At 47.9% G+C, this 23,345-nt stretch overlaps 9 protein-coding genes across 9 annotated transcripts; 3 read left to right on the top strand and 6 right to left on the bottom strand.

Moving 5' to 3' along the window:
- Positions 1-174: 174 nt before the first annotated feature.
- BJ212DRAFT_1326444 (uncharacterized protein) lies at positions 175-802 on the bottom strand. The gene has a single exon (XM_041334602.1). It carries the CDS (start codon positions 689-691, stop codon positions 302-304), a length of 390 nt encoding a protein of 129 aa, XP_041197816.1. The 5' UTR covers positions 692-802; the 3' UTR covers positions 175-301.
- Positions 803-4,709: 3,907 nt separating this feature from the next.
- On the top strand, positions 4,710-7,115 carry BJ212DRAFT_1455811 (uncharacterized protein). The gene is made up of 5 exons (XM_041338865.1): positions 4,710-5,044; positions 5,108-5,434; positions 5,488-5,899; positions 5,953-6,328; positions 6,375-7,115. Exons 1-5 carry the CDS (start codon positions 4,814-4,816, stop codon positions 6,805-6,807), a joined length of 1,779 nt encoding a protein of 592 aa, XP_041197815.1. The 5' UTR covers positions 4,710-4,813; the 3' UTR covers positions 6,808-7,115.
- An 826-nt stretch (positions 7,116-7,941) lies between these two features.
- On the bottom strand, positions 7,942-8,843 carry BJ212DRAFT_1296311 (uncharacterized protein; the record flags this gene model as incomplete). Its single annotated transcript, XM_041332418.1, has 3 exons — positions 7,942-8,349; positions 8,528-8,718; positions 8,741-8,843. 3 exons carry the CDS (start codon positions 8,841-8,843, stop codon positions 7,942-7,944), a joined length of 702 nt encoding a protein of 233 aa, XP_041197814.1.
- On the bottom strand, positions 8,636-9,602 carry BJ212DRAFT_1533570 (uncharacterized protein). The gene is made up of 2 exons (XM_041341791.1): positions 9,384-9,602; positions 8,636-9,337 (listed from the first exon to the last, which is right to left on the bottom strand). The coding sequence occupies exon 2, from the start codon at positions 9,290-9,292 to the stop codon at positions 9,050-9,052; it is 243 nt and encodes an 80-aa protein (XP_041197813.1). The 5' UTR covers positions 9,293-9,337; positions 9,384-9,602; the 3' UTR covers positions 8,636-9,049.
- A 378-nt stretch (positions 9,603-9,980) lies between these two features.
- On the bottom strand, positions 9,981-10,370 carry BJ212DRAFT_1242230 (uncharacterized protein; the record flags this gene model as incomplete). Its single annotated transcript, XM_041329607.1, has 1 exon — positions 9,981-10,370. A coding segment is annotated over one exon (390 nt), but the record flags the coding sequence as incomplete, so codon positions are not given.
- A 2,130-nt stretch (positions 10,371-12,500) lies between these two features.
- On the bottom strand, positions 12,501-14,342 carry BJ212DRAFT_1476623 (uncharacterized protein; the record flags this gene model as incomplete). The annotated part of the gene is made up of 4 exons (XM_041339399.1): positions 12,501-12,929; positions 12,988-13,847; positions 13,898-14,233; positions 14,291-14,342. 4 exons carry the CDS (start codon positions 14,340-14,342, stop codon positions 12,501-12,503), a joined length of 1,677 nt encoding a protein of 558 aa, XP_041197811.1.
- Positions 14,343-15,901: 1,559 nt separating this feature from the next.
- Positions 15,902-18,166, bottom strand: BJ212DRAFT_701054 (S-adenosyl-L-methionine-dependent methyltransferase). The gene is made up of 11 exons (XM_041343858.1): positions 17,963-18,166; positions 17,791-17,909; positions 17,638-17,742; positions 17,363-17,590; positions 17,185-17,308; positions 16,974-17,132; positions 16,731-16,921; positions 16,533-16,678; positions 16,358-16,486; positions 15,958-16,299; positions 15,902-15,907 (listed from the first exon to the last, which is right to left on the bottom strand). Exons 1-9 carry the CDS (start codon positions 18,057-18,059, stop codon positions 16,372-16,374), a joined length of 1,284 nt encoding a protein of 427 aa, XP_041197810.1. The 5' UTR covers positions 18,060-18,166; the 3' UTR covers positions 15,902-15,907; positions 15,958-16,299; positions 16,358-16,371.
- Positions 18,167-18,675: 509 nt separating this feature from the next.
- Positions 18,676-19,872, top strand: BJ212DRAFT_1444767 (sodium bile acid symporter family-domain-containing protein; the record flags this gene model as incomplete). The annotated part of the gene is made up of 4 exons (XM_041338003.1): positions 18,676-18,760; positions 18,810-19,228; positions 19,277-19,636; positions 19,693-19,872. 4 exons carry the CDS (start codon positions 18,676-18,678, stop codon positions 19,870-19,872), a joined length of 1,044 nt encoding a protein of 347 aa, XP_041197809.1.
- Positions 19,873-20,332: 460 nt separating this feature from the next.
- On the top strand, positions 20,333-21,751 carry BJ212DRAFT_1455800 (putative N-terminal acetyltransferase complex subunit ARD1). The gene is made up of 7 exons (XM_041338864.1): positions 20,333-20,584; positions 20,670-20,739; positions 20,792-20,900; positions 20,933-21,042; positions 21,091-21,219; positions 21,271-21,325; positions 21,373-21,751. The coding sequence occupies exons 1-7, from the start codon at positions 20,564-20,566 to the stop codon at positions 21,476-21,478; spliced, it is 600 nt and encodes a 199-aa protein (XP_041197808.1). The 5' UTR covers positions 20,333-20,563; the 3' UTR covers positions 21,479-21,751.
- The last annotated feature ends 1,594 nt before the right edge of the window (positions 21,752-23,345 follow it).

Raw genomic sequence — 23,345 nt, 5'->3', positions numbered from 1 at the left:
CATTGTCAAGCAAAAATGCCGCACATTGAGTAAGAGACACCGCAAAATCACCAAGAAAATGTATTCGCCCAAAATGCTGCGCTTGACATCATCAGGACTCAATGACACGATTCACTTTTGGAATCATCTATTGATGATGATCCACATGGATGTTTCGTACAGGCACTGCATTTGTCCCGTCGCTCTAAAATCCAGACGCACAGCAATTCTCAAACCTTATCTGCAAAACCTGATATCACGCTGCGCGGGTGCTAAAGATGGATTTTTCGCTGTGTATGAGTGCATCAATAGTTGGGTTTGATTATGTTTGAAAAACTCTATTTGAGAAACTTTTTTTCGGCGCGCGCGTAACCCAGTCCTTTGTTCCGCTCTGTTGGATGGACGTTAGCGGTACATAAGAATCAGAGCGTTCACCATTATTTGATGAGCTTTGGCAAGCTACAGAATTAGAAGCGAGTAGTGCACAGGTGGCTGCATCAGCATCAGTTGGCTTCCGTGATGATTGGGATCGCCAGTTCATTAAAAGTGGATTCTGCGCGCATCGCACGCTCTCCTTATGCGATGGAAAATAGTGCACATTAAAAACCAGAACGTTCCTGCTGGAATTGACCGGCGCAGTCAGTTTAATGGCGGAAGTGGGAGCAAGCAGTACACAGGTGGCACGTGTGGCTGCGCAGCACAACATTCTCATCATCTGATGAGTCTGACATCTGTTCGAACATGGGGGCTGTCAGCATCAGCTCCACGTGGTCGCAGTAAGATGATAGGGAGGGTATTACCTTGATCGTCGTTATAGTGCGCGGATAGTTGTTTCCGCGGAATGAAAGATGCATGGCCGGGATAGATCGTACTACTATAGTTGTGTCAACCGGGAAATCACTCGAGTCCGACAAGACACCAGTGACTCCATGATGTGCACCAGCTTGCAAGTTCAGATCTGGTTCAGATGTCTGGGCCGAGGTATTCACACTCAGGGTCGATACTGGGGAAGCCGCAACCGTCGCTGCCGAATCGTACGTGATCCTATAAACTCCTCGAAATGAAGCTTGCAGGGACATTCAATGACAGCCAGAATGTGCTCGCTCAAGGGATACTCCCGGTATAATTTTCAAAGGAGCGGGTTTTCAGAGCAAAATAGCACAACTCGTTATTTGTATATCAAAATCAATGCCTCGTTTCAAGCTTTTTGTAAAGATCTACTCACATATATGATCCTAAGAACAATGTTGCGTTCCGGAGAAGATTCCCGGTCACAATCCCCGCACTCCATTTCGTTCATGCGATGTTAGATTAGCCCAGTGCCCACACGTCAAAGCAATGCGGCAAATCAATGAGTCGCCTCCAGGTACAAATTAGTTTGGGGGAATCGGCCCGAAGACGGTGAGTCGGGAATACCCTGGACTGTGATGTCAGAAGAGTCCATACTGCCCTGTCGTACCTGAAGATGACAGACATGACCGGATGTACTCAGATTGAAGTTGCCCTGTACCAGGGGGTATGAGGCATTACTGGAGACGCATATGCAGCTTTCCCACAGGTATACTATAACGACACGGGATATTTTTATCCTTCCTTTGAATTTGAGTGCAAGGTAGCAAACATGCTTGCCCAGGAATCCGTGATCGGTCCCCCCCTGTTTATATAGACGTGCATCAATACCAAGGGTCCAAACAGTGCTGATGATGGGATCAACGAGGCGTAGGCCACCCTTGAAATGAGGAGGATGATGTCTCAGCATCAACTCGCGTTTCAGATGTTCCCGTTGAGAAGGACGCGTACAGTTGACCGAGATCTTTACAGTGATCCGATAACGGAGAACCATATGGGTTGGAGGGACCACGTGTCTGGCCCTGCCAGTGTGAATATCACAGAGTATGATCAGATAATGTGTATGTTTATTATCAGATTTGGACGTACTGGATGAACGCTAAGCAAATTGTGCTTCAACTATTAGTTAGTGGACTTGGTTGAGACCCGAGCGGGTCGGGAAAGAGAATTCGTTGCCAAAACAGGCCACGCCGGCTCTGCAACCGTCGGGCTATATAGGCAGATCGCAGTCAGACCTGTTTGCGGCGAGCCATGGGCGGTCGGCACACCTCAACGAAAGATCCACAGTATTAGTATGTGTAGGTCGCCCGGTTCAATTTAACAAGCCAATTTGAACCAGTCTTATTACTTGTAAGAGTACTTGCAACTGTCTCGGAAGCTGCAACTGGCTTTGTCAGTACCCCTGCTATAGTTGGACTCACTACTTAATACTCACTTGCACAACCGAAGTTCCCGATGCTCGACGCCAGAAAACTATCCAAGCCGCAGCATATTGGCAGCCGTGCCCAATTTGATGAATCCAAAAATTAAGCAGGTCGCAGGGTACTGCAGGAAAGATTCCGAAAGACGCTCGTTACGGCAGACATCCGATCCGAATTCCCACCTGTTTTGTATTCGACCTCTTAGAGTGCTTGCAAGCGGTGTGCTGCCTTTGTTTCCACGACAGTACTACATAGTGCTCTCGACCATCCTCCACCGTCACGGTGTCAGTTCAATTGGATAGAACGGTCAAAATTTTCCGTGTACTTGACGTCTTTTTCAGCGTATTGTTTACGCTACGTACACTGGATTCTACATCTCACCTTATATTGATCATGAGTGTGCTAAATCAACAGTATGCGTGATACAAGCTAGCTAACAACTTGCTTGATGAGAGTGGCCGGGACAAAGGGGACTCCGAGTCTGAGACTCCCATGTCCACTCCAACCTTGGTCAGCCTTAGGAACTCACCATAACATGGCCCACTTCTTTAGACAGGCTCGGGGCCCTTTCAACTGAATTCCGAGTCTATTCCTACTCCCGTCTTGTTAAATACCACTCATTTTACGCCACCGCCAGCCCATCCTCGACATTTTCTTCGATGTGTCATGACGCACTGCAACCAACATTTCAGGCTTGAAGGTGGGCACCTCTATACGACCTTGACCCTCATTTTGTTATCTTCTCACTCTAACCACTCATGAGCGGAAAAAACCTCAAAGTTATCTCCTTTCACATACCCGCAAGCATTTACGTGTCCATCATTATCGGCTCGAGGAGATACTGGAAGTCAGCTGTTCGTGTCCTGTCATCCGACAGTTCTGTAACCTCGTAAAGACTTCCACAGAGACTTGCGGATGTGCTTCCAGTACTCATCGTCCATTTGCAGATCACCATATGAACCTAAATTATTATTGAAGATCATGGCATCCTTCGACTCGGCCTCATGCTAGGGCGCAGAGCAGTCATCAGCAAACTTGGAATGTCGTGGCATGAGCTGCTCGAGCATGGAGACGAACCCCTTGGCAAGTGGCCTGCTTTGATTCGTACATGTATATTGACTTGGAGTTACAGATCTGCACTTTTCACCCATTCATGATGTCCAGCCTTGTCAGACACTGAGAGTCGCTGTTGTGCAGACTCATGGAAATCCACTAAGTAGCACTAGCCCCCAGGCCTTCGGTCTCTCCTAACTAAAATACAATCTGTAAAATTGCTCATCACAGGCCACATACGATTTACCAAATACGTCGTAATGCTTTGGAGCTATTCCAGTTCGTTCTAGACCAGTGTCCGGTTAATCATCACCACGCTGCGCTCACTGGTGTCGCGTAGGCCGCCTTCAAGGGTACATTCGCAAGGACCTTCGAGACATCAACTCTACTATATCTCTATTCCGCGACGCCCTTGCATTATGCCCACAGTGTCACCTCGATCACCCCTTTTATGTCTATCATCTCACCGAAGGACTGACTAGGCTCCCAACTACTGCTGCCAGCATCGGCGAAACCACCTAACTCTACTATGAGCTGCTACCTCTCTGCCCCAAGGACACATCTTCGGAGCATCGCAATAGGGGATAATTGCGTCGGATGCTGCAGTATGTTTCCATATCAAGTACAGATGAAACCCTAGTTCCAGTTTTCGAAGTTGCTATTTCATTTTCAAGGTCCGAAGGGTTTGCTACGGTGGCTGAAGAATGTTTACCGATGTTTTCTGCCACCCGTTGTGGAGAGAGAACGAGGAATAAGGCCAGGTTTGGGCTACATATGGACAGTTCAATGTGCATGTGATCTTATTGTTTTCTTTTCTCGCACTGATGGCAGCCCTCTTCTCTCGATACTGCGGTTGGAAGGAACCTGGTTCTTATAGCCGTAGGACGCTACAGGACGTTAGATGCCCAGAAGTTCGTGGTATCTCGATTCAAACAGCGCTGTCCTATTGTATCTTTGACGATTGGCCCGGTGTTTCTGCAAACTGTTGTCTCATGAATATGGCTGAGTCCAAACTCCGCTGCATTCATAGCCTTAGATCAGGATCGCTAGATAGACCACTTCAATTGTAGACACAAGTGTCGCCTTCGATCGTTAATGGGCTATTCCGCCTTGAACGTCAGCCTTGCGCTACCACTTAGCTTACGTAATTATCGGTATCTAACGTACGCATCCCTCACTGAGCGTTGTTCTAACATCCGCTGAGACTCGTTTCTCTAGTCTGCAATTGACTTCTTCGTGTCAATCTTCTATGGCGATTGCCTCACGTGGATTTATGTTCTTTCTGACTGACGCTCGCTAACTATCGCGAAGTAATTAAACCCTTGGATGACGCCACTTGACCGTGCACGCTGCGGATAGACACGTACGCGACTAAATCACGTGATTGGTGATTTCTCTCAATTCCATCGCGAGTCATCTAGGCTAACTTCAAAACCGTGGCGTTCCTAATCAGATTCATCAGTCCCACCACTATCTCCCCCAGGAGGTCCTACATCAGACCTCTTGCAACCATGATTTCATCCTTACCTTCTGTCCTAGGCACGGACCCATCGTCCTGCATTCTAGATGCGTTCCGCATCGCTATTGCAAAACGTGTATCGGATGCGCTGCCGCCGCTCACCCTCGAGAGTGCCTATAACGGTGTCGATTATGGAAAGAAAGGGGTCGATTTCACGGTTGCTCTTCCCCGGTTTAGGCTGCCGGGAAAGCCTAACGACCTGGCACAAAGAGTTATAACCGATGTAAGTTAATCAATCTTTTAACTGCTCGATGCTAGCGCAGCTTCTAATATTATTTACTGCCAGTTCCAACCTGATTATTTCGTCTCGTCAATAACCCACGATAAACAATTCCTGCACTTCAAACTCAATACCGCCTCCCTCATCCGCGAAATCCTTCAACAAATACATACTCTAACCTACGATAGCCCTACAGGCAAGCCGTCGTACGGTACGAATACCTCCGGCGCCGGCAAGACCCTGGTTATAGAATATTCGTCCCCTAATATCGCCAAGTCATTCCACGTTGGACATCTTCGAAGCACGATCATAGGCGCATTTTTAGATAACTTATATAAAGCATGCGGATGGGAGGTCATCTCTCTCAATTACCTGGGCGACTGGGGCACTCAAGTGAGCAAATATTCGTATTTTCTTGTTTCTGAGAGTTAATATGATTTCACTAGTTCGGTATGATCACCACCGGATTCGAAAAGTACGGTTCGCAAGAGGAGCTTGAAAAAGATGCGATCAAGCACCTCTACGACGTCTACGTTAAAGTTTCCAAAGATGCCGATTCGGATCCCAACGTTAAAGTCGAAGCTGCCCAATGGTTCAAGCGGATGGAGGATGGCGACGAGTCGGCACTTGCGAACTGGCGAGTATGGCGGGAAATGAGTGTCAAAAAGTACACGGAGGAATACGAACGATTAAACGTGTCATTCAAAGTCTACACGGGAGAGAGCGAGGTAGGTAAGGAGTGGCAGGATCGGGCTCTCGAACGCCTCGAGGAAATGGGTCTCATCAGTGATGCTGACGGTGCCAAACTCGTCGATCTTGAAAAATGGAAACTCGGAAAGGCCGTGCTCCGCAAAGCTAGTAAGTCTACAAAAACCAACTACCTCTTACACATTCCTGATCTTCGCGCGTAGATGGCACCTCGATATATCTCACCCGTGACCTTGGCGGTGCGATAGAGCGATGGGAGAAATACCACTTCGACAAGATGATATATGTCGTCGCATCGCAGCAGGACCTCCACCTCTCGCAATTTTTCAAGATGCTAGCGTTGATGGAGTTCCCGTGGGCAGACCGCCTCGAGCACGTTAACTACGGCTTGGTGCTCGGCATGAGCACTCGGAAGGGAACCGCAGTCTTTTTGGATCAAATCATCCGCGAAGCCTCGTCAGTCATGCACGAGCAAATGAAGCGAAATGAAGCGAAATACAACAACATCGAAGACCCTGAGACGGTCGCTCGAGAAGTAGGCATCACGGGAATTAAGATCCAGGATATGGCTGCCAAACGGTGAGTGACATTGTTTCATTCGAATACTGTAGCTCATCCAATACAGGATCAATAACTACACTTTTAACTGGGACCGTATGCTTTCCTTCGAGGGCGATACCGGGCCATATCTGCAATACGCGCACGTCCGGCTCACCTCCATGGAGAGAAAAAACCCAGAGCTCATCCCCCTGCCGCCTCCATCCCAGATCGACACTTCCTCTCTCGCTTCGTCCCAACACGCACGCGACATCGCCATTCTTTTGGGGTCCTACCCCGACGTCGTGAAGACTGCATTGAAGACACACGAGCCTAGTGGCGTAGTGACTTTCGCTTTCCGCCTTGCTCACGCGATTTCAAGCGCCTGGGAGACGCTCATCGTCAAAGGAGAACAAGATACCGAGAAAGCTCGCGCGAGGCTGTGGCTCTACCTTTGCGCGAGGGATGTGTTAGGTGCTGCGATGCGGCTTCTGAGCATTAGGCCTTTGGAGAGGATGTAGCAGGTGTTTCTTTGCGTCCGCAGTTAAATTGATTGATACAGAATACTTGATTGTGATTATACAAAGAAGGTTGGGCACACTGACTTCGACAGAAAATTCTTGTTTGCACTTATGCAATGCCCTGCACAAGGCTGACGTTCAAGGTGAAGTAGCCCATTAACAATCAAGAGCAACAATCGTGTCTAGTGATCCTGAAGAACAAACTTAAGATAGGTCTATGTATACGCTATTCTATACGGACTCGATCATGAAATCCCGAAGACGAATCGAAAGGCTCATAGCCTGGTCGGTTTCTTTGTCGTCTCGGGGCATCCAGGCCCAGACTCGAAAGACTGGTTCGTCTACGATAACGAGACTAGTGACCCGAAAGAACGACTCGGAGTAAGTAGTACATTGTAAGTACCAGCAACTGTGCAATGAAGTCGCTTCTAATTAATGAACTGGGAGATAGTCGTATATACTATGTACGATAGATTATATGAAATGGTAAGTAAATGATACTTTACAGTCCAGCTTTCTTGAGCTCAGTGAGAATAGAGTACTAAGGCCTGGGAGGACTCGATGATCAACTGCAGCGAGTACTTGAATATCCCTAGTAAGATGTCAGTCTCATCGCATGGTAAGGACGTTGTGACACATAGCCACCCCTCCCACCCGTGTGCTGCTCACTTCCGCTCTTGCTGTTTTCCTGGGCCGATCAATTACAGCAGTAACGTTCCGGTTTTTAATGCGTGTACTGATTTCCGTCGCATGCGGCGAACAAGGCTCTGCAGGGGCTCTTACAAACGTACGCCACAACCACATTGGCGGTCCCAACTATAATCGTAGATAGCTGATGTTGATGCAACCATTTGTCACTTGTGCACTGGTCACCTCCGATCCCTCTGCCTGCCTAGACTCGTTGCATTTATAGGCTACAGGAACGTTCTGGTGCTTGAAGTGCGCTATGTACCGCTAATGCCCATCAAATAGGACAGAACAAAGCACTGCCAGGGTACAAGCGATGTGCGCGCCGAAGAAAAATTCTATTTCCGAACAAGGTTGGTATATTTCATGGGCGCATTGTACTGGTTCTAATATTGTCATACGTACTTTATGTGCAGTCCAGGATAGTGTCTGAAACATCTATAGATGTTAAGCCACCCTCTCAAGTGTTGCAACGGAGTTGGATGTCCCGACAGAGACCAGTGGAGGGATATCACCCGCAAAATTTTTGATGCTGTCACCAAAGGGAGTCTCATGATTAGGGAGGTATGTGGAGAGTGTATTTTTTGAAGACCGACCATCCTCGTCTCCTTTAGCATCACTACCGAGAAATGACTCGAGAAGTGCTCTATGAACATTTCTGTGGTGCCCGTCGACGCGCCTGTTGCGCTGGTGGTACTTGGCGCGTTCAGAAGGGCAGAAGAACGTACAGGGTGGCTTGAAATCTGAGCGTTCCAGGACTTGAGTACACGAAGAAGAAGCAGCGGATCGAAGGTAGATACCAATAATCTCCCCGCAGCAGACTGGATGATCGTTCGAGACCAGAAGCATGACAACCTGAAGCTAGTCTTGCATGGTGCATAAGGGACATATTCAAATACTCGAGCAATGAATGTCGTTGTAAAAGATTCTGAAAGCAAGTGGTAGCACGAGAGAGGATGCGATGCAAAGCTTCAGTTTCAAGCAACTAGATTGAGATGTTCGAAAGCAATACGAAATGGAGCCACACACTGACATGAATGAAAATGATTCTCTGCTCGAGCGGTACTTGCTTCTTCACGGCAGCCGTACCATGGTTTGGAGCCAAGGCCGCCTCTGTACAGTTCATGATGCCCTCCTTCAAATCCTTGAACATATCCTCATAGAAAGCTTTGACGACGAGGTTTGCGACAGCGTCGTCGACCGCCCACAGCGTGCCAAGACGCTCTTAACCCTGACAACTGTAGACCAGCTGCAGAGTGAATAACTTCGTCGCGCGTCTCCTTATCACTAGCGACAGTATGACACGCCGATAAGAATGCGAACTCAGCTTGCGGAGCATTGTTCTCCATGATGTCAAGCAGTGTAAGGGGTCTGTCTCACGGTGAAACGTAAATCGCAAGACTGGTCATGGTCTTGTTTGCCATGACAAGCGAGATGTACCCAGATGTTGCATCGCAAAGTTTTGAGTGCACCTGCCTGTGTGGCTTCATCGCCAGAAAGATTAGTAAACTTGACATCGGAGGGAGTATGTTTATGGACAAGCTCAAGCTCGCTGTCAACAGTGGCGAACACCGTACCCTGTCAGACCCTGCCCTGCTCCCGAAAGACTTTGTCCGATGGCTATGAAAGTTGGAGCCACGCGCATCTTCATCAACTGTCTAGCTCTCATTGGAGCTGAAAGTGCCGGCGTGTAAGAGCAGATGTAGTTATACTCCAGACAAACCTCCGGCCCAGAGCAATCTGCCTTCACCCAAAAAGGGTGAGTTGCATGGAGAGGGATACTAGTGAAGGCTGCCATCGGGCACAATCATATTCGAGACCGGTGCCGCAATTTCAGGTCATGCTGGAGGATGTTAACAATGGGTAACACAATCGCTGTCCATACGTACTCGCAAATCCTTCCACGGCTCCTCTGGGCGAATACCAGCCGCGTGGCATGTCGCCCTAACGAAGTCATCTTTAAGCTTCTCCAGATCTGCAAGAGCGAGCCTTGGGAAGGCAGCGTGGTGGAGTTCCCCTGATGTCAGGATAATGATGGCGCCGCACGAGTATTTACTCGCAATGAGGATGATAACTGGGCCCTAGGATGTTGTCGCCTGCAGTTCCTTGTACAGAAGGGAGAGCAGGAATCGCGAGAAACCCCGAAGGTTACGGATTTCAGCTACGACAGCATTCCACTGCTCCATAAGTGCCTTGTGCTCTCTCTCTGCCGGATCCGGTGTAGTTCAATCTGTATTGCCTGTGGAACCTTGAACATCGGACAAGCACCTGCTGAGCGCCGAGAACATATGAGCTATGCTGTGATTCGTGGAGTTGAGGTCCTCAAGCGGAGTCCTGAGTCGAAAGGTCAATTATCAGTGTTGGCCACGGCCCTATTCCACGAGTTCGACGGCCTTTGGTAGATTTTTACGGCGCACAGCACACGGTGCTGCATCTGCAGGTAGCGATCTGGCGTAATAGAAGGCAGCGGCGGCTTCGCACCGAGCCAAACTCAAATTGCGCGTTCTACGATGCTCTGGCTTCGGTAACGGAGGGCATTTGCGGAATAGCTTGATGGCCTCGTCAAGATCATCGCTGACATGCACACTATGATATCTAACGATGAGCGCGCATGCAAGGCCATTAAGTGTGGTGTCCCGTCGTGGATGTCCAGGTGGGCGCAACATTGGCGTGTCGTGATAGAGGTTGATTGCCCTGTTGATATCATTAATTCCACTAATACCACTGCATTGTTGAGAACAGCGGAAGATGACACTTCCTAAGCTGCTCGATGCTTTATCACGAGATCCATGCCCAACGGGGTGAAGCAGTGGCCTTTCTTCATGCAAAGAGATAGCTTCATTGATGTCACGAGATTTGCCATCGTGGTTGAAGCGGCAGTCGCCGAGCGCCACGGCCGAGTATTTTGTACCACGATGTGTCCCTCAAGGTACAGAAAAATGGCGTCACGACGGAGTTGTATGCTCTCGTCTATATCATGAATGCTGCCACATTGTACAAAGTGCACTTCTACCGTCTTTGCAAGCTTGGTGAGGGTATCGAAACGGCATTGATGACCCAGTTGGCAGAGTTTGAGCGAAGGTGAATGCTTTTATCGGACATGCCTAATATTGGTATTCACTGATGCTGAGTAGCCCACAGATATTGGTACAGATGTTATGTTTGTGACGAGCAACTTTATCTTCTAGTTAGCACTGGAACGGACACGGACTGCAAGGGAAACCCAGGCCAAACCTCTATGGCAGTGAGGCTGCGGTTCTATCCATCGAAGACCGACTATGACACGCCACAGGGCTACCGACTACGAGCCAAGACTCCTGCTATTGCGTCAGGACCCCTGGCACTTCCTATGACCTGCGCCAGATCTCCCTACTACAGCACAGACTTCAAGTTTCACTTTCCAAGCCATCACTGTCAACACTTCGCTGAATGGCTCAGCCAACGGTCTAGTGGATGACAGAAAAATTGTGAATTTCCTTTCGTCATGTGAAACAATATTTTCTGACATCAGATGTGGGCCAAGGCCGGCGCTTAAATCTCCCTCGATCATAACGAGCTGCGCGACGCTGTTTCATTCTCGTATTCCTAAGATGCTATCATGGCAGAAGAGAGCAAGAATTATGAAGCGTCGCGAGGATCGGGTAAACTCGCATCCATCATTCAGCAGTTCACTCAAGGGTAACTTAGGGTTCGTTAACGCTCAAGAATCATAAACTTTGCAGTGACACTTATGCACACGAAAGACGGCTGATTGTATAAGACAGTGAACTCAAGGATGAAAAGCTGTATGACTACATGGTGTTCCATCGTTCCATCAGATCGTTCTCGGCGTCCGGTCTGGACCTCTACTTTCTGCTCGATAGATAAGAGGTAGAGCGATTCATCGTGGTATGTGGCGTTTTCCATGAGCACGGCGCCGATTCGGAGCCTGCCAGGAGAAAGCGCTGGGCGTCTCGTGGCCTTCTAGCGTTTCTCTTTGAGGTCTAAGGCCAAGTGTCAGCCAAGGTCGAACTCACACTTCCACATGCACACATTCTTCCATTTCTTTCCCATCCATCGCCACATTTGTTATTATTGCCAAATCATACTTGTTTGATCATCCCGCACGTCGAAACGCCGCCCCCTTGGCTGCAAGCGTCAACCCCGTGTTAGCATTTTTTCTCTTCGCACCAAGGCAACAGTCAATCTAACTTCAGAGTTTACCCGGTAAGGATATTCGCAAGGATGATAGTTATCAAAGTTTGAACAAGTTCGAGGAGATGGTTTCCAAGGCGTACGTACGCCAACCGTTCACAGCGCGGCAAAGACCCGTTATCTGATCTTGGATTAGAATTCCTATATGGTAGTCAGGGAGTGGCGACTCGAAGTCTCGAATCACCATTGTCAAGGACGCCGTCAAAATTAAAAGCCGGAGCTATACGTTGTGGCCATGATGGCATGTGATACATGTGGTTTTATAGTTTGCTTCCGAATCCCTCGCTAAAAATAACACTTAGGATCCAGCCGTATCAGCCCCACACTGTGCGAAACGAGGAGGATTGTCCAACGTTCAGTGGTGTTAGTGGTTTCGAGGAACTAGGATCACCGTCACTAAGTTGTGGACGTCAAGTGCTAAGTATGTAGCAGATCGCGCCTTAGGGATTGGTTTTACATGCTCCCCCAGGCAGGTGCCAAGGGTAGCTTTAAATTGTCCAAGGGTACATAACATGACAGCAACACATTACTAGTATCGTACAAACGTCACTTCAAAACAAACAACATACATAAACGAGAGAGGGGATTGCATAGTACAAAACATTGGGATGAATGAAAGCATAACAATAGCAGTCAATACAGGGAAAAGATCATCTACGGAGGGGGTAAAACACATGCATAGGGTAAAACCATACCAAGTCGAACCACTGGTAGTACATTCCAATTTCAGTTCCTCATTATCATCAAAAATCTATGAGGGAGAGAGGTGGCGCACGGAGGGGGTATACATAAGTTCAGGAGAGGACTGGACTTCAGAATCCGAAACCGTTGAAGTAGCTGCTTTCGAATGTGTTATGGAGCTGAGGAGCATGACTACCACGTATGGTATCGTCGAGAGGGGACCATTCGTATATCGCTGATGTGCTAGCGTATTGGTTAACAAAGACCTGCGGCACGAAACCTTCTGGAGAGGTATTAAAAGATGCGCATTGACCATCTGCCCACCCCTTGAGCGCAGAGTAAGAGGAATAACACTGGGTATCGTATGAGACGGGGTAGTCAAGACCAGCAGAGATATTCTCGGGCTTTGTCGCAGTAAGTGCCGCCAGCGTTGGCGAAGGGAACGTGTAATTCCCAAAGCTCACGTCGACTGGCGACACGGAGGGACTGTGTCCGTATGACAGACCAGGGCAATCTGATAACGACCCGACGGGGGATTGAGCTCCGAGGAGATTGTATGGCTACCAAAGATATAAAATTAGCACAGACAATGAAGAAGAGAAGGGTGATAGAACTCACGTCATTCCAACGGGCAGGATAATCATCGCCTAGTCCTGACGGCAGAACAAGAGGCGATAGGTGACCCATAGAATCACCGTAAACGGCAACCGATGGGTCTTCACATTGCTCTGAAGGAAAAGCGGAAGGTGTACAAACGCTGGGAGGAGAACTTGCAGTATCGGATAAGACATCAGTCAAGTTACTGGTTAGAGAGTCGTTGCGGTTGTGGCCTAGAGCATCCGAGGGAGATGCGAAGCGCCTCGCAGGTGCGGACAGAGAACGCTTGAACATCGCAGTAAGAGGCACTTTGAATCGATCGTCGTGTGGAGTCTTGCAGCGAGGTTGGCTCATGGCGGGATGATCGCAGCCATCGGTGTTTACCTGAGTGACGTGACCGGTATGGTAGAGGTCTTGCGAGAACTGGACCGACTCCATCTGAAAGTGATTGGTAGTCGGGAAAACTCCGCCCCAATTGCCCTCATCACTTCCCTCATGATCGTGTTCACCTTCCCTGCCAACAGCCCCTTTACCCACCTCAACCTCCCTACTAATTCCATTCTCCCAGTTTCTAAGCGCACTTTCGAGTTCAGCGCCTGTCTTACCTTCCACCAGAAGATCCGCAATCATCGAACACCTTTCATCTTTACTCTTATTCTTCTTCTTCGATTCGGCATTTCCGCGGCCTTTCTTGGTACTCTGGGTGCTTCGTTTTCTGTTGGCTATTCCAGGACCATCCTTAACCTTCAGCTTCGCAAGCGCGTTAGCCCCAGGTCTAAAACGCCAGTCTGGATAGCGCTTTCTATGTTCCGCCTGAGCAACAAGTGCCTTGGCCTCCCAGACTTCTCTTTCCTCACGAGGAAGAGTTTTCCAGTATTTGCCTATATATAAACACATCAGTAAAGAACAGATCCGTTGACCACGGACAGACCAATAATCTTCGACAGGGTGCTATGATTCCCCTCCACCTTCTCCGGAACTTGTTGGCTCCGAATGAAGGACGATCTGAAGAGGATGAAAGCGTTGGGTGGGCGTGGGATGTACGAAGCATCCCGCTTCTTGCCATGAGAGACGCGATCAGCAGTCTGGGTTGCAGGATAGTCAAGCGAGTCTGTAAACTCCACAGGAGATGTGGACGCTGGGTTGTCCCATGCATTCTCGCAGAGAGCAGTCGGATCAACGCTGAAAGCAGTAATGGGAGTCATATCAGTGAAAAAAGTAAATGACATTGATGTATTCGGATTGTCGACGAGTGGGGGCATGCCATCTGCATTCATTAGTATGAGCACACGGATATTGAACACGATTGCAAAGGAGAACTCACCGTCATCTTCGACATCGTTAGGGTAAATATCATGCTCACGAATTGCAGGCATATCGCTAGTAAAGCTTATGATGGTGCTGAAAAAGGACAAGACGACAAAGGAGTAAAGCTTTCTGATGAATTGTTAGTGGGAACTAAGAGACGGACCTAGAGCGTCTATTAGTGCTGACAAGCACGCTGTCAGAGTGCTTTATTCCGTGATTGGCAGGAGATGCGAAGATAGGTATTTTATTTGATTCTCGTTCCCACCTGTCCAGCGTCTTGATAAACCATTCGCCAACCCAACGACTAACCGTGAACGCTCTAACGTTCAACGTCGTTCTCGCCCGTACACGCCGAGGCCCTTCTTATGCAATAAACACTGGACAGGGTACTGTCATCCACAAACCACGCAATCGAAGACATAAGCACTAACGAGAGGCCCTGATTTATTATCAGAAAATTCCAGGACGAAATCCAAACAAAATTTATAAGACCGAGGACGTTAATTGGGTCCAAACTTTCCATGTCAAGGAAGAGAGAACTTTAGCCATCAGTTGAATGAGGGCACTGATCAGACACATGGCTCACGGTTAGCTCCAGTAGTCTGTCAGCCCGTGTCACTGGTTTCAGTCGCAGCCCTCAAGACTGCCTCGTGGCCACTGCGGGAACAGTGGAAATAGCCCCAAAATGCGGCTCGCTTCACTGCATGCACGCACTGCGGTGTCAAGAATATTTAACTTTCCCTGCAACTGTCAAGAGCCCCATTGGCAATACTGCTCCAGAAACGCCTGCTCTTCGTCCCACCCTGGTCATCGAACCTGCATACTTCTTGCGATCATACATGCTAGTGGACTCTCTGAACTATCGTCCGGATGCTCCTCTCTCTTGGGTTCTTCCGACCAGTTTTCTTCCACTTGGCACGTTGGCATGAGAAATCCGTATGGAAAGTACACCGACTTCACCTTCTCTATTTCCGAGAACTGTTGAAGCACAGAGAGCACCCCTCACGGCGATTATACTTAGCGTTCCCGAAAACGTCATTTCCCTTGTTTTCATCATCACATACAGTCGGGTGACTGCATCATTTGACGTGTTGCTCACGAGAGTTTTGCTAGCACGCTTCCACTTACCGCATCGAGTGCACCTTCGCGGACGTAAAACGTGTTATGAAGATCTGATTTGGACCTATTTCTGGACACTCGAGGCCTTCAACGAGAAACGTGTTTCGACGATCACTGTAGATCGAACGATGTTCGAGCTGCGCTGACCCTCTTCAAAATGACTGTCGATACACCTGATCTGTGGCTTTTCGGTGGCCATCATCTCGCTGTCGGTGCGCCACCCGATGTACTCTTGCACTCCTGCATCTACTCTCGCGCTCAAAAAGAGATTAATCACAGATGGTCTGATTGTTTGGTAATATTGGTTCATGCGATTAATTAGCGCCCACATGCCGTATGGGATATGATCATATCAGACGATCGATAATCATCTGTCGTGTGGTTTGAATTGATTATCCTGTCTCCTTCGTCATTACGCATCTCTTATGCGTAATATGTAGCCCTGAGGAAGGATCGGCCGGCGCAGTTCTCCCCTGTAATCACAATACGAGGAATGCCTCATTCAAATGGGTATCTTTGAAAAGGTCAGTTGACTCGTCACGGTAATGATAGTCAAGCCCTGACATGATGAACCTAGTGCCCGCCGGAGTCATATTATCTCGAAATGGCAGTTTCTTTATGTTCCAATTCCATATTCTTATTTGCCAGCAGACATTTCAAAGTGCTGGGCTTATGGTCGGTGGTATTGCGCCCACGAGATACTCGGAGATTACATCGTCTTGAATTGATCTTTTCCTTATCTTAGTGGCGGGTGAACGTTGCTGTATAGTACGATACGTGGTTGTGTCATTGACCAGCATTTGTCCGTTTTGCAGAACCGAATACGGGTTCGAGGTCACATTTGCATATCGCATAAATCACTCGTAGTGTCACAAGGGTCCTCGACACTCTTAGACAGATGCCTATCTGCAGAGAACGTGTCTTACTTATCAAAACTTCAGTGTTGAAACCTTGTATTCCGTACATGTATATAGCCTTTCACAGACTGTTTGTTCCACCCATCAGGTCAGGATATTTCCATCCGTGGTATCCACCCTCTAGAACATAAGCTTTCGACTCCGTATTACCTTTGCCATTTAGGTAATCTTGATACCTGAAGTTGCTCTCAGCAAGACAGACACCGCACAGAAACTACTCACCAAGCAGCACATCGAGGCCCCCGTCCTTTGGAGCTTCCACAGTAAAAAATCACCTTGTTGGTCTTGCCGTACTCATCATAAAACTTATGTAATGAACCAGCGAACGCGTCTGCTCGCCACTGAATGCTTCTCAGAACATGACCACCCTGTAGCCAATCAACATCAGTCAGCCCACCCAACGCATTGTCTTCGGCTTACATCGCGATCATTCTCCCGAACGTCAATAATAGCATAGTCTGAACGATCAGGGTCGCGAAGCAGATTTGCAACTTCACCAGAAGTTAAATAGTCTTTCGGATATGCATCCCACCATCGATCAAGTGCTGGAGGCGACTTGTCCGCAGCTCCGTTATCTGGGGAGACTTTCTTTGCGTATATCTGGTATGAAGCTTTTGTGAATTAGTTTTCGACATTTTCGTTCTGGTATAATTATCTCCCTACCAGCCCATTCATTGGGGTCCCCGACGGTAGTCTGAGGGAGAGTGCTGATAGTGAACGCACAACATTTATTTGAGGGGCTAGATGAAGGTGCGCTACCGCATGCGGGTCCAGCGGACTTGTGGACCTCAAGATCTCCGCCGGTCTCAACAAACAACGCATCTGTATGATAGCCGATTGGCCACAAGTATTTACAGCATACACTAGAACTCACCTGTGAACCCAGCAAGCTTTATAAGAGCCCTGTATTGTTCCAACTGAAGCGCCCCGGATATGCATCCGATGTACGCCGAAAAGTCGGATCGGATGATATCCGGAAGCAGCTTCTTCGCGATGATCTACACTCAAAATTCAGGACTATCGGGACCGACCGTACCGCACAAGAGACTCACATCGTCAATCACAAGACGTCCACCAGGTTTGAGGACCCTATAACACTCTTTCAAGAGAGCTGCTTTCCCTGCATCAGGAAGCAAATTAATCACACAGTTGGACAAGATGCAATCTACGGAGGCGGTTGCCACAGGTAGGGGCTGTGTCAGCTCCGTCTGGATAAAGACTACCTGAGGCGGTCTATACCCTTGCTTGAAGGCATTCTTACGCGCTCGATTAATCATATCCTGCTCTGATTAACATTGTGTAAAGGCACGACTCGAACAAAACCCACTGTTGACATGTCCAAACCGATGGCCTGCCCCTTAGGACCGACTTTCTGGGCTGCAAGGAAAACATCGATGCCAGCACCAGAGCCCAAGTCAAGAACAGTTTCTCCCTATGATCACGATTACAACGTGAATTGACTTGTTCTCGAACAATGTACCTCTTTGACAGATGCCACGGCCACGGGATTTCCACAGCTGAGTCCCATATTGGATTCTGCTGGGATGGACTTCAGCTGTTCCACGGTGTATCCGAATGCCTCTGCGACTGTTTCAGCATCTAATTTCACATTGAGACGATGCGTTTAGATTACATGATGATCGAGCACTTACATGCTGTGTGTGCGCCTTCCCTCGCAATGGAGCTGTAAGCATCGCATACTGCGCTGACAACCCCTTTGTCAGTGGGTGGTACTGTTCTAGCAAGCATAGTACTTGTAATCTGAGGCCCTGTGACCGTTCATAAAGTAGTCTTAATATATAGCATACTTGACTAATCCAGTACCAAGTCAAAATCAAAATCAAAATCAAAATCACAGACTAAGCAGGAATTTCTGCGGAAGCTTGTAGTACACAGAATACTGCCATTAATGTGGGCTGTATTAGGAGGTCAAGCAGAAGGAATTCCCACGTATCGACCAATTAGACTTGTATAATTTTGGAAGGTGATCAATTAGTCCCCGTGAATCTCAAAAAAGGATAAATTCACTCAAAATTAAGTCCTCGATATTCAAATGATATTCAAAATCGAGAACGCTCAAAAGTTGGTCAAGTCTCTCTCATGTATCCTCAACCCTTCCTGCACGTCGAACCAACATGGAGAAGGAGGAAAGTACCGTCAAGGAATCGAACGAGCAACCCTCGAGGCCAACCGAGTCCCTGACAGACCGCACGACGTCGGAGAATGGCCATCATGATCTAGCGGCACCCCAAGGTGCAGTAGTTTTATTGAGAAACTATCTTGCCCCTCTTTTGACAGTAGTATAGCTCTATTTCAGAAGCTCAGTATACTAGACCGTTTGCTCACGCCGGCCATATTGGTATGCATGGTCGTCGGGGTAGTCATAGGCGAGTTTGTACCTGGTGTGCAGCAGGCGTTCGACACCGTCAAATTCTACAGTGTCTCTGTCCGTAAGTATTTATATTCAGCACGTTGTGAATCATGCTCACAGAATTCAAGCGATTGCAATAGGGCTCATTGTTATGATGTGGCCTATTCTCACCAAGGTCAAATATGAAGCCCTTTCGCGAATATTGCTGTCCAGACGTTTGTGGATGCATATGGGAATCAGCATGATTCTGAACTGGATCATCGGCCCCCTTATTATGCTCGGTCTTGCATGGGCTACGCTCCCTGACCTCCCGACGTACAGGACAGGCGTGATCCTTGTCGGGCTCGCTCGTTGCATTGCCATGGTTATGGTGTGGAATCAGTTAGCCGGAGGGGACGGCGAATACTGCGCAATTCTTGTCGTTGTTAACTCGGTGCTCCAAATAATTCTCTACTCACCGTATGCGGTTTTGTTTGTGAATGTCATTGGACACACTGAGCAGGGTGTTCATCTCGCATACGGTTCGGTGGCAATCTCAGTTCTCATCGTGAGTTTCCTGCGTATCAGAATTACTATTGTATTAACGATTTAACAGTACCTTGGAATTCCTCTCCTTGCTGGTGTCATTACACGCTTCATAGTTATTCGACTGAAGTCGAAAGAATTCTTTGACAAGGCTTTTGCACCACGATTTTCTCCCCTCTCCTTCATCGGTCTCCTGTATACCATCATCGTTATGTTTGCATACCAAGGACATCACATCGTGCAGAATCTTGGTCCTGTTTTCCGGGTCTTCGTACCAATGATCCTATATTTTGTTATCATGTGGACGTCAGCCTTCGCGCTTGTTTTCTTTCTCGCTCACCAAGAATTTCGCAAAGAGAGCACGGACAGTGGTGATTTTTCATATGAGCTGGCAGTAGTGCAGGCTTTCACCGCAGGAAGCAACAATTTCGTGCGTATGACCAGGTCGCTTTATTGAACAATGTACTAAACAACTGGATTGCGTAGGAGCTTGCGATTGCAGTAGCAATCGCTGTGTATGGAGTGGGGTCAGACCAGGCGTTGGCAGCGACCATTGGGCCATTAGTAGAGGTTCCTGTCCTTCTTGCGCTCACCTGGGTGGCGCAATATTTGCGTATAAAACTACAGTGGGGGCCTCCAGCGCAGTGCAGGGATGTGAAGGTGTAGGTATGAAGATTTCAAGCTATTCCTGGCCTATAGCTGGAGATTACACCCACAGAACAGGCGATCTTACTAGCAAACAATGATAATTTGGGTTGTCATTTTTTTGACTTCAGTGGAATCATTTTCTTACCTACCACTTATCCACCCCCGAGTGCTGTGATGGTCTTGTACGTCGGGCAGCTACACATTCATCTGTACAAGCGTGATTTTCTCAATCTCCAAGACGAACTCAGTCGCTCACACAGTGGCGGTGGGCCCTGGCACTGACCGTGAGGATTCGACGTGTCGTGCCGCCAGATTCCTTGCTTCGATTCATCCAATTCACCGCGACCGGGGTTAGCCTAGTAAACTTGATGATGTCGTCCTCATGCACTGAGTACTGAGGACTACACTGATGCGTTTGGATCCTGTCTATTGTTCTTTTCTGCATATGAGAGTCAGAGTCGGATGGGTAATTGCTTATATATTATTAGGTAATAATCCGAAAGAAGTCCACACACGCGCAAACCTTAACTTCACCAGTGGAAATGAACGCCGGACGATGAAGGTGCCCGCATCGGTGGGGTTACGAGTACAGGCGCTAAGCTTTGTAACGCCTGTTCACAGCCTGCCGCACCAACACGTGCTCCACCGCCCCCATACAGGGTTCCTACGTTCGTGTCTTACAACATACCTCTTACTTTCCAGACTCTAGATGAACATTCGAAGAGCAGAGGTGCGCTTGATTTTCTGCATTGATTCCACTGCAAACTGAGCATTGCGTTCAACACTATTCCATGACTCAAACATGCGGCGCTTAGCCGAAGGATCTCACCAAGATACAGCAATGCAACTTGCACAACCTCCCTGAGAACTACCACATGAAATCTTGTGGGTCTTCTTCGGTTCAGTGAAAACGCCATTCCCATCGCCAGATTTGTAGGGGCCTATTCCTTTATAACTTGGCCAGAAATTTCGTATCTCGCAGAGGACAGCAGTGGGCGCGTAGTAGGTTATGTGCTCTCATCGATGTGGGTGAAGGTTGCGCACATGTGTTTACGACTAATTCAATCATCCCCTACAGAGAGCCAGATGAAGAATACCCTTGGTTGCAAGTTGGTCATGTCAATTCTCTATCCGTACTCCGAACATACCGTAGGCTAGGTCTTGCGAAGCGATTAATGCTGCTTTCGAGTTAAGCTATCTAATTTGCTGCAAAACATTAATCTAAACTACCTCCAGAAAAGGCCATGATCGAATCATACAACATAGAGTACATTCAGCTCCATGTACGCAAGTCCAATCGAGCCGCCTTTAGTCTGTACAGCGAGAAACTTGGCTTCAAAATCCACAGGAAAGAGGCCGGATACTGTGAGTTGGTAACTTGGGTCTTCTGGCTACTATCATTGACTATTCAATCAGATGGTGATGGTGAAGATGCATACTCAATGAGGATTGTCCTGAAACCACGAAGCTTGTGCGTGTTCATATTTTTGCACCGTAGAACTTACTAACACAGCGCAGTACCCATCGACTTGGTCGCAGAGTCCAGGCATTTGTATACGCTCGACAACGGGCAGTCGCAAACTGGACTTTGAAGTGTGCGAAACGAGTGAGTCAGATAAAATGAAGATATCACACTTGCTTGTCGGTCATCCACGGAATTGTCTTGTACTTTATTTTGAGCTACCCATCTGCATGACACGCCTTCGTACGATATTGCTTTCGTATATAATTCTGTTTCGACTGAGCAATATATTGATAAGTATGAAACCGAATTTCTGGACGGTTACCTATAATTTGTGCCATGGAATTCTGATGATCTACAATTCCCATCCTTCAGCAAGCCCCATCACGGTGACTGGATCAACAGCCCTGATGTCTCGTGAATGGACAAGATTTTCTCCATAGATGTTCCCTAACGATGTAGAAGGAGATGCATAGTTGGGATACACAACCACATTTCCAACATCTTGCTCAGCCGTAATTACTGCTTCTTGTAGATATTTGAAACTGGCAGTAACGATCTCGCATATGAGGACGTCGTTGGAATTCGCCCATGCGTAAGTATAGCTTCAGGAATGAGTATCCTCTGCTACGTGAATCCGGATGCACAGATAGCATATCAGTATGGCTGTAGATGGAATCAAGGTCAGGACTCTACGTCGTAAGATAGTACGCATGCTGGTATTTGCCAGCTTGTCGCCGTAGAACTAGCCGCTCGCGTCAGTAACTAAAAAACATATACAAGTGCTCACGAGGGTCTCATCAGGAATACCGCTCAACAAGGACTCCATCAACTTCTCCGTAGCTGTGTTTCGCGGTAAGTATAAAAACCCAAAAAAAGATTATCGAAGGCCAGAGTGTCATTCGACGGGACAACGACACAAAGGATCGGACAGAAATATATTCAGGAAACATCCATCTGAGCGAGTTGGCGCATCGTAGAACAATATGCTCGACAGAACATGCTACCCAGCAGTGTGCTAGCCCATGACGTAGATTGTCTTTTGAATTGAACTTACCCTTCCAGAGACAAAGCTGTATGCGGTATATATCGATGCAGTGGGGTCTGTGACGCTTGCAGATGACAGCCTTTACTGCACTGAGGTGATTTTGACTGTATGAGATACGCCTACCCTGTTTATAATTGTCACGGTGCCATATCATGCATTGTGGACCAGTTGTCTCGCCCAAACTTGAGATTGAGGATGTGTTTTGAGAGTGACATGAGTGACAATTCCCTATGAGGGGAGTGAGTTTAGTATTACATGCGGTACTTCTCCAGAGGACCACAGACAAACCTCCCTTCACAACGGTATGAGAATTCAAAACCTCGATAAGATAGATGACAAAACTTACTCGCAAGCCGAAGAATAAACCTGGGTCGCTGGAGTTGTTGGGTGTGCCGTTAGGCAAAACAAGTTCGTATGCTACGACGTTGTCAATTGTCAGTCCATACTGGTTCACGCATCAGATCCGAATATCCAAATCAGATGAAAAATCGTTATATTGGCACGTTTGAAATATCTGTCGACATTCATACCTCCACCAAGTACGATGTCGCCAACCCCTACGCTAGTGACTTTCGGCACCACAAATTCGCGCCGTATTCTTCCAGCATTGAATAGACGTCATCTCATATCGAATGCCAACTTCTGATCACCTGAGTGAAACGTGATGTCTGAGAACGAATACATCATAATTTGGATGCCTTGGATCGACGAAAAGCCTGGGTTGGTTGCGTAGCCGCCGCTGTTAATCTGGTTGATAGTTGTGCGAGTCAAGAAAACACAAGTTGAAGAAGTCGTAGCTCACTCCAACTGACGTCCTGGTGTCTCCCAATATTTGGAGCTATCATGGTGATATGAGGGGTTCAAGGTCTTCAGTTCGGTAATACAAACCGCTTCCTGAGGTCCTCATGGGTACCAGGTTCGAAGGAGCAAGAAGAGACTTGACTACTCGGAAATGACCAATAGTGACAGTCAATAATCGTC

The sequence above is a fragment of the Suillus subaureus genome (assembly GCF_016647635.1).
Source record: "Suillus subaureus strain MN1 chromosome Unknown BJ212scaffold_4, whole genome shotgun sequence".
NCBI classification, from domain to species: domain Eukaryota; kingdom Fungi; phylum Basidiomycota; class Agaricomycetes; order Boletales; family Suillaceae; genus Suillus; species Suillus subaureus.
Note: the sequence above shows the minus strand (reverse complement) of the source record. Positions and strands in the feature narration are given on the sequence as shown.

What these genes read in the sequence shown, in the direction of transcription:
- BJ212DRAFT_701054 (XM_041343858.1), bottom strand. Translation starts at nt 18,059, where the DNA reads ATGCTTGCTAGAACAGTACCACCCACTGACAAAGGGGTTGTCAGCGCA. An exon ending in GGAAGGCGCACACACAGCAT is followed by an intron (nt 17,910 to 17,962) that starts GTAAGTGCTCGA and finishes ATGTGAAATTAG; the next exon opens with ATGCTGAAACAGTCGCAGAG. An exon ending in GGGCCTCGATGTGCTGCTTG is followed by an intron (nt 16,487 to 16,532) that starts GTGAGTAGTTTC and finishes GAGCAACTTCAG; the next exon opens with GTATCAAGATTACCTAAATG.
- BJ212DRAFT_1533570 (XM_041341791.1), bottom strand. Translation starts at nt 9,292, where the DNA reads ATGGCAGCCTTCACTAGTATCCCTCTCCATGCAACTCACCCTTTTTGG.
- BJ212DRAFT_1455800 (XM_041338864.1), top strand. Translation starts at nt 20,564, where the DNA reads ATGAACATTCGAAGAGCAGAG. An exon ending in TGGGTGAAGGTTGCGCACAT is followed by an intron (nt 20,901 to 20,932) that starts GTGTTTACGACT and finishes CATCCCCTACAG; the next exon opens with AGAGCCAGATGAAGAATACC. An exon ending in GTCCTGAAACCACGAAGCTT is followed by an intron (nt 21,326 to 21,372) that starts GTGCGTGTTCAT and finishes AACACAGCGCAG; the next exon opens with TACCCATCGACTTGGTCGCA.
- BJ212DRAFT_1455811 (XM_041338865.1), top strand. Translation starts at nt 4,814, where the DNA reads ATGATTTCATCCTTACCTTCTGTCCTAGGCACGGACCCATCGTCCTGC. An exon ending in TGGGCGACTGGGGCACTCAA is followed by an intron (nt 5,435 to 5,487) that starts GTGAGCAAATAT and finishes TGATTTCACTAG; the next exon opens with TTCGGTATGATCACCACCGG. An exon ending in GGCCGTGCTCCGCAAAGCTA is followed by an intron (nt 5,900 to 5,952) that starts GTAAGTCTACAA and finishes CTTCGCGCGTAG; the next exon opens with ATGGCACCTCGATATATCTC.
- BJ212DRAFT_1326444 (XM_041334602.1), bottom strand. Translation starts at nt 691, where the DNA reads ATGAGAATGTTGTGCTGCGCAGCCACACGTGCCACCTGTGTACTGCTT.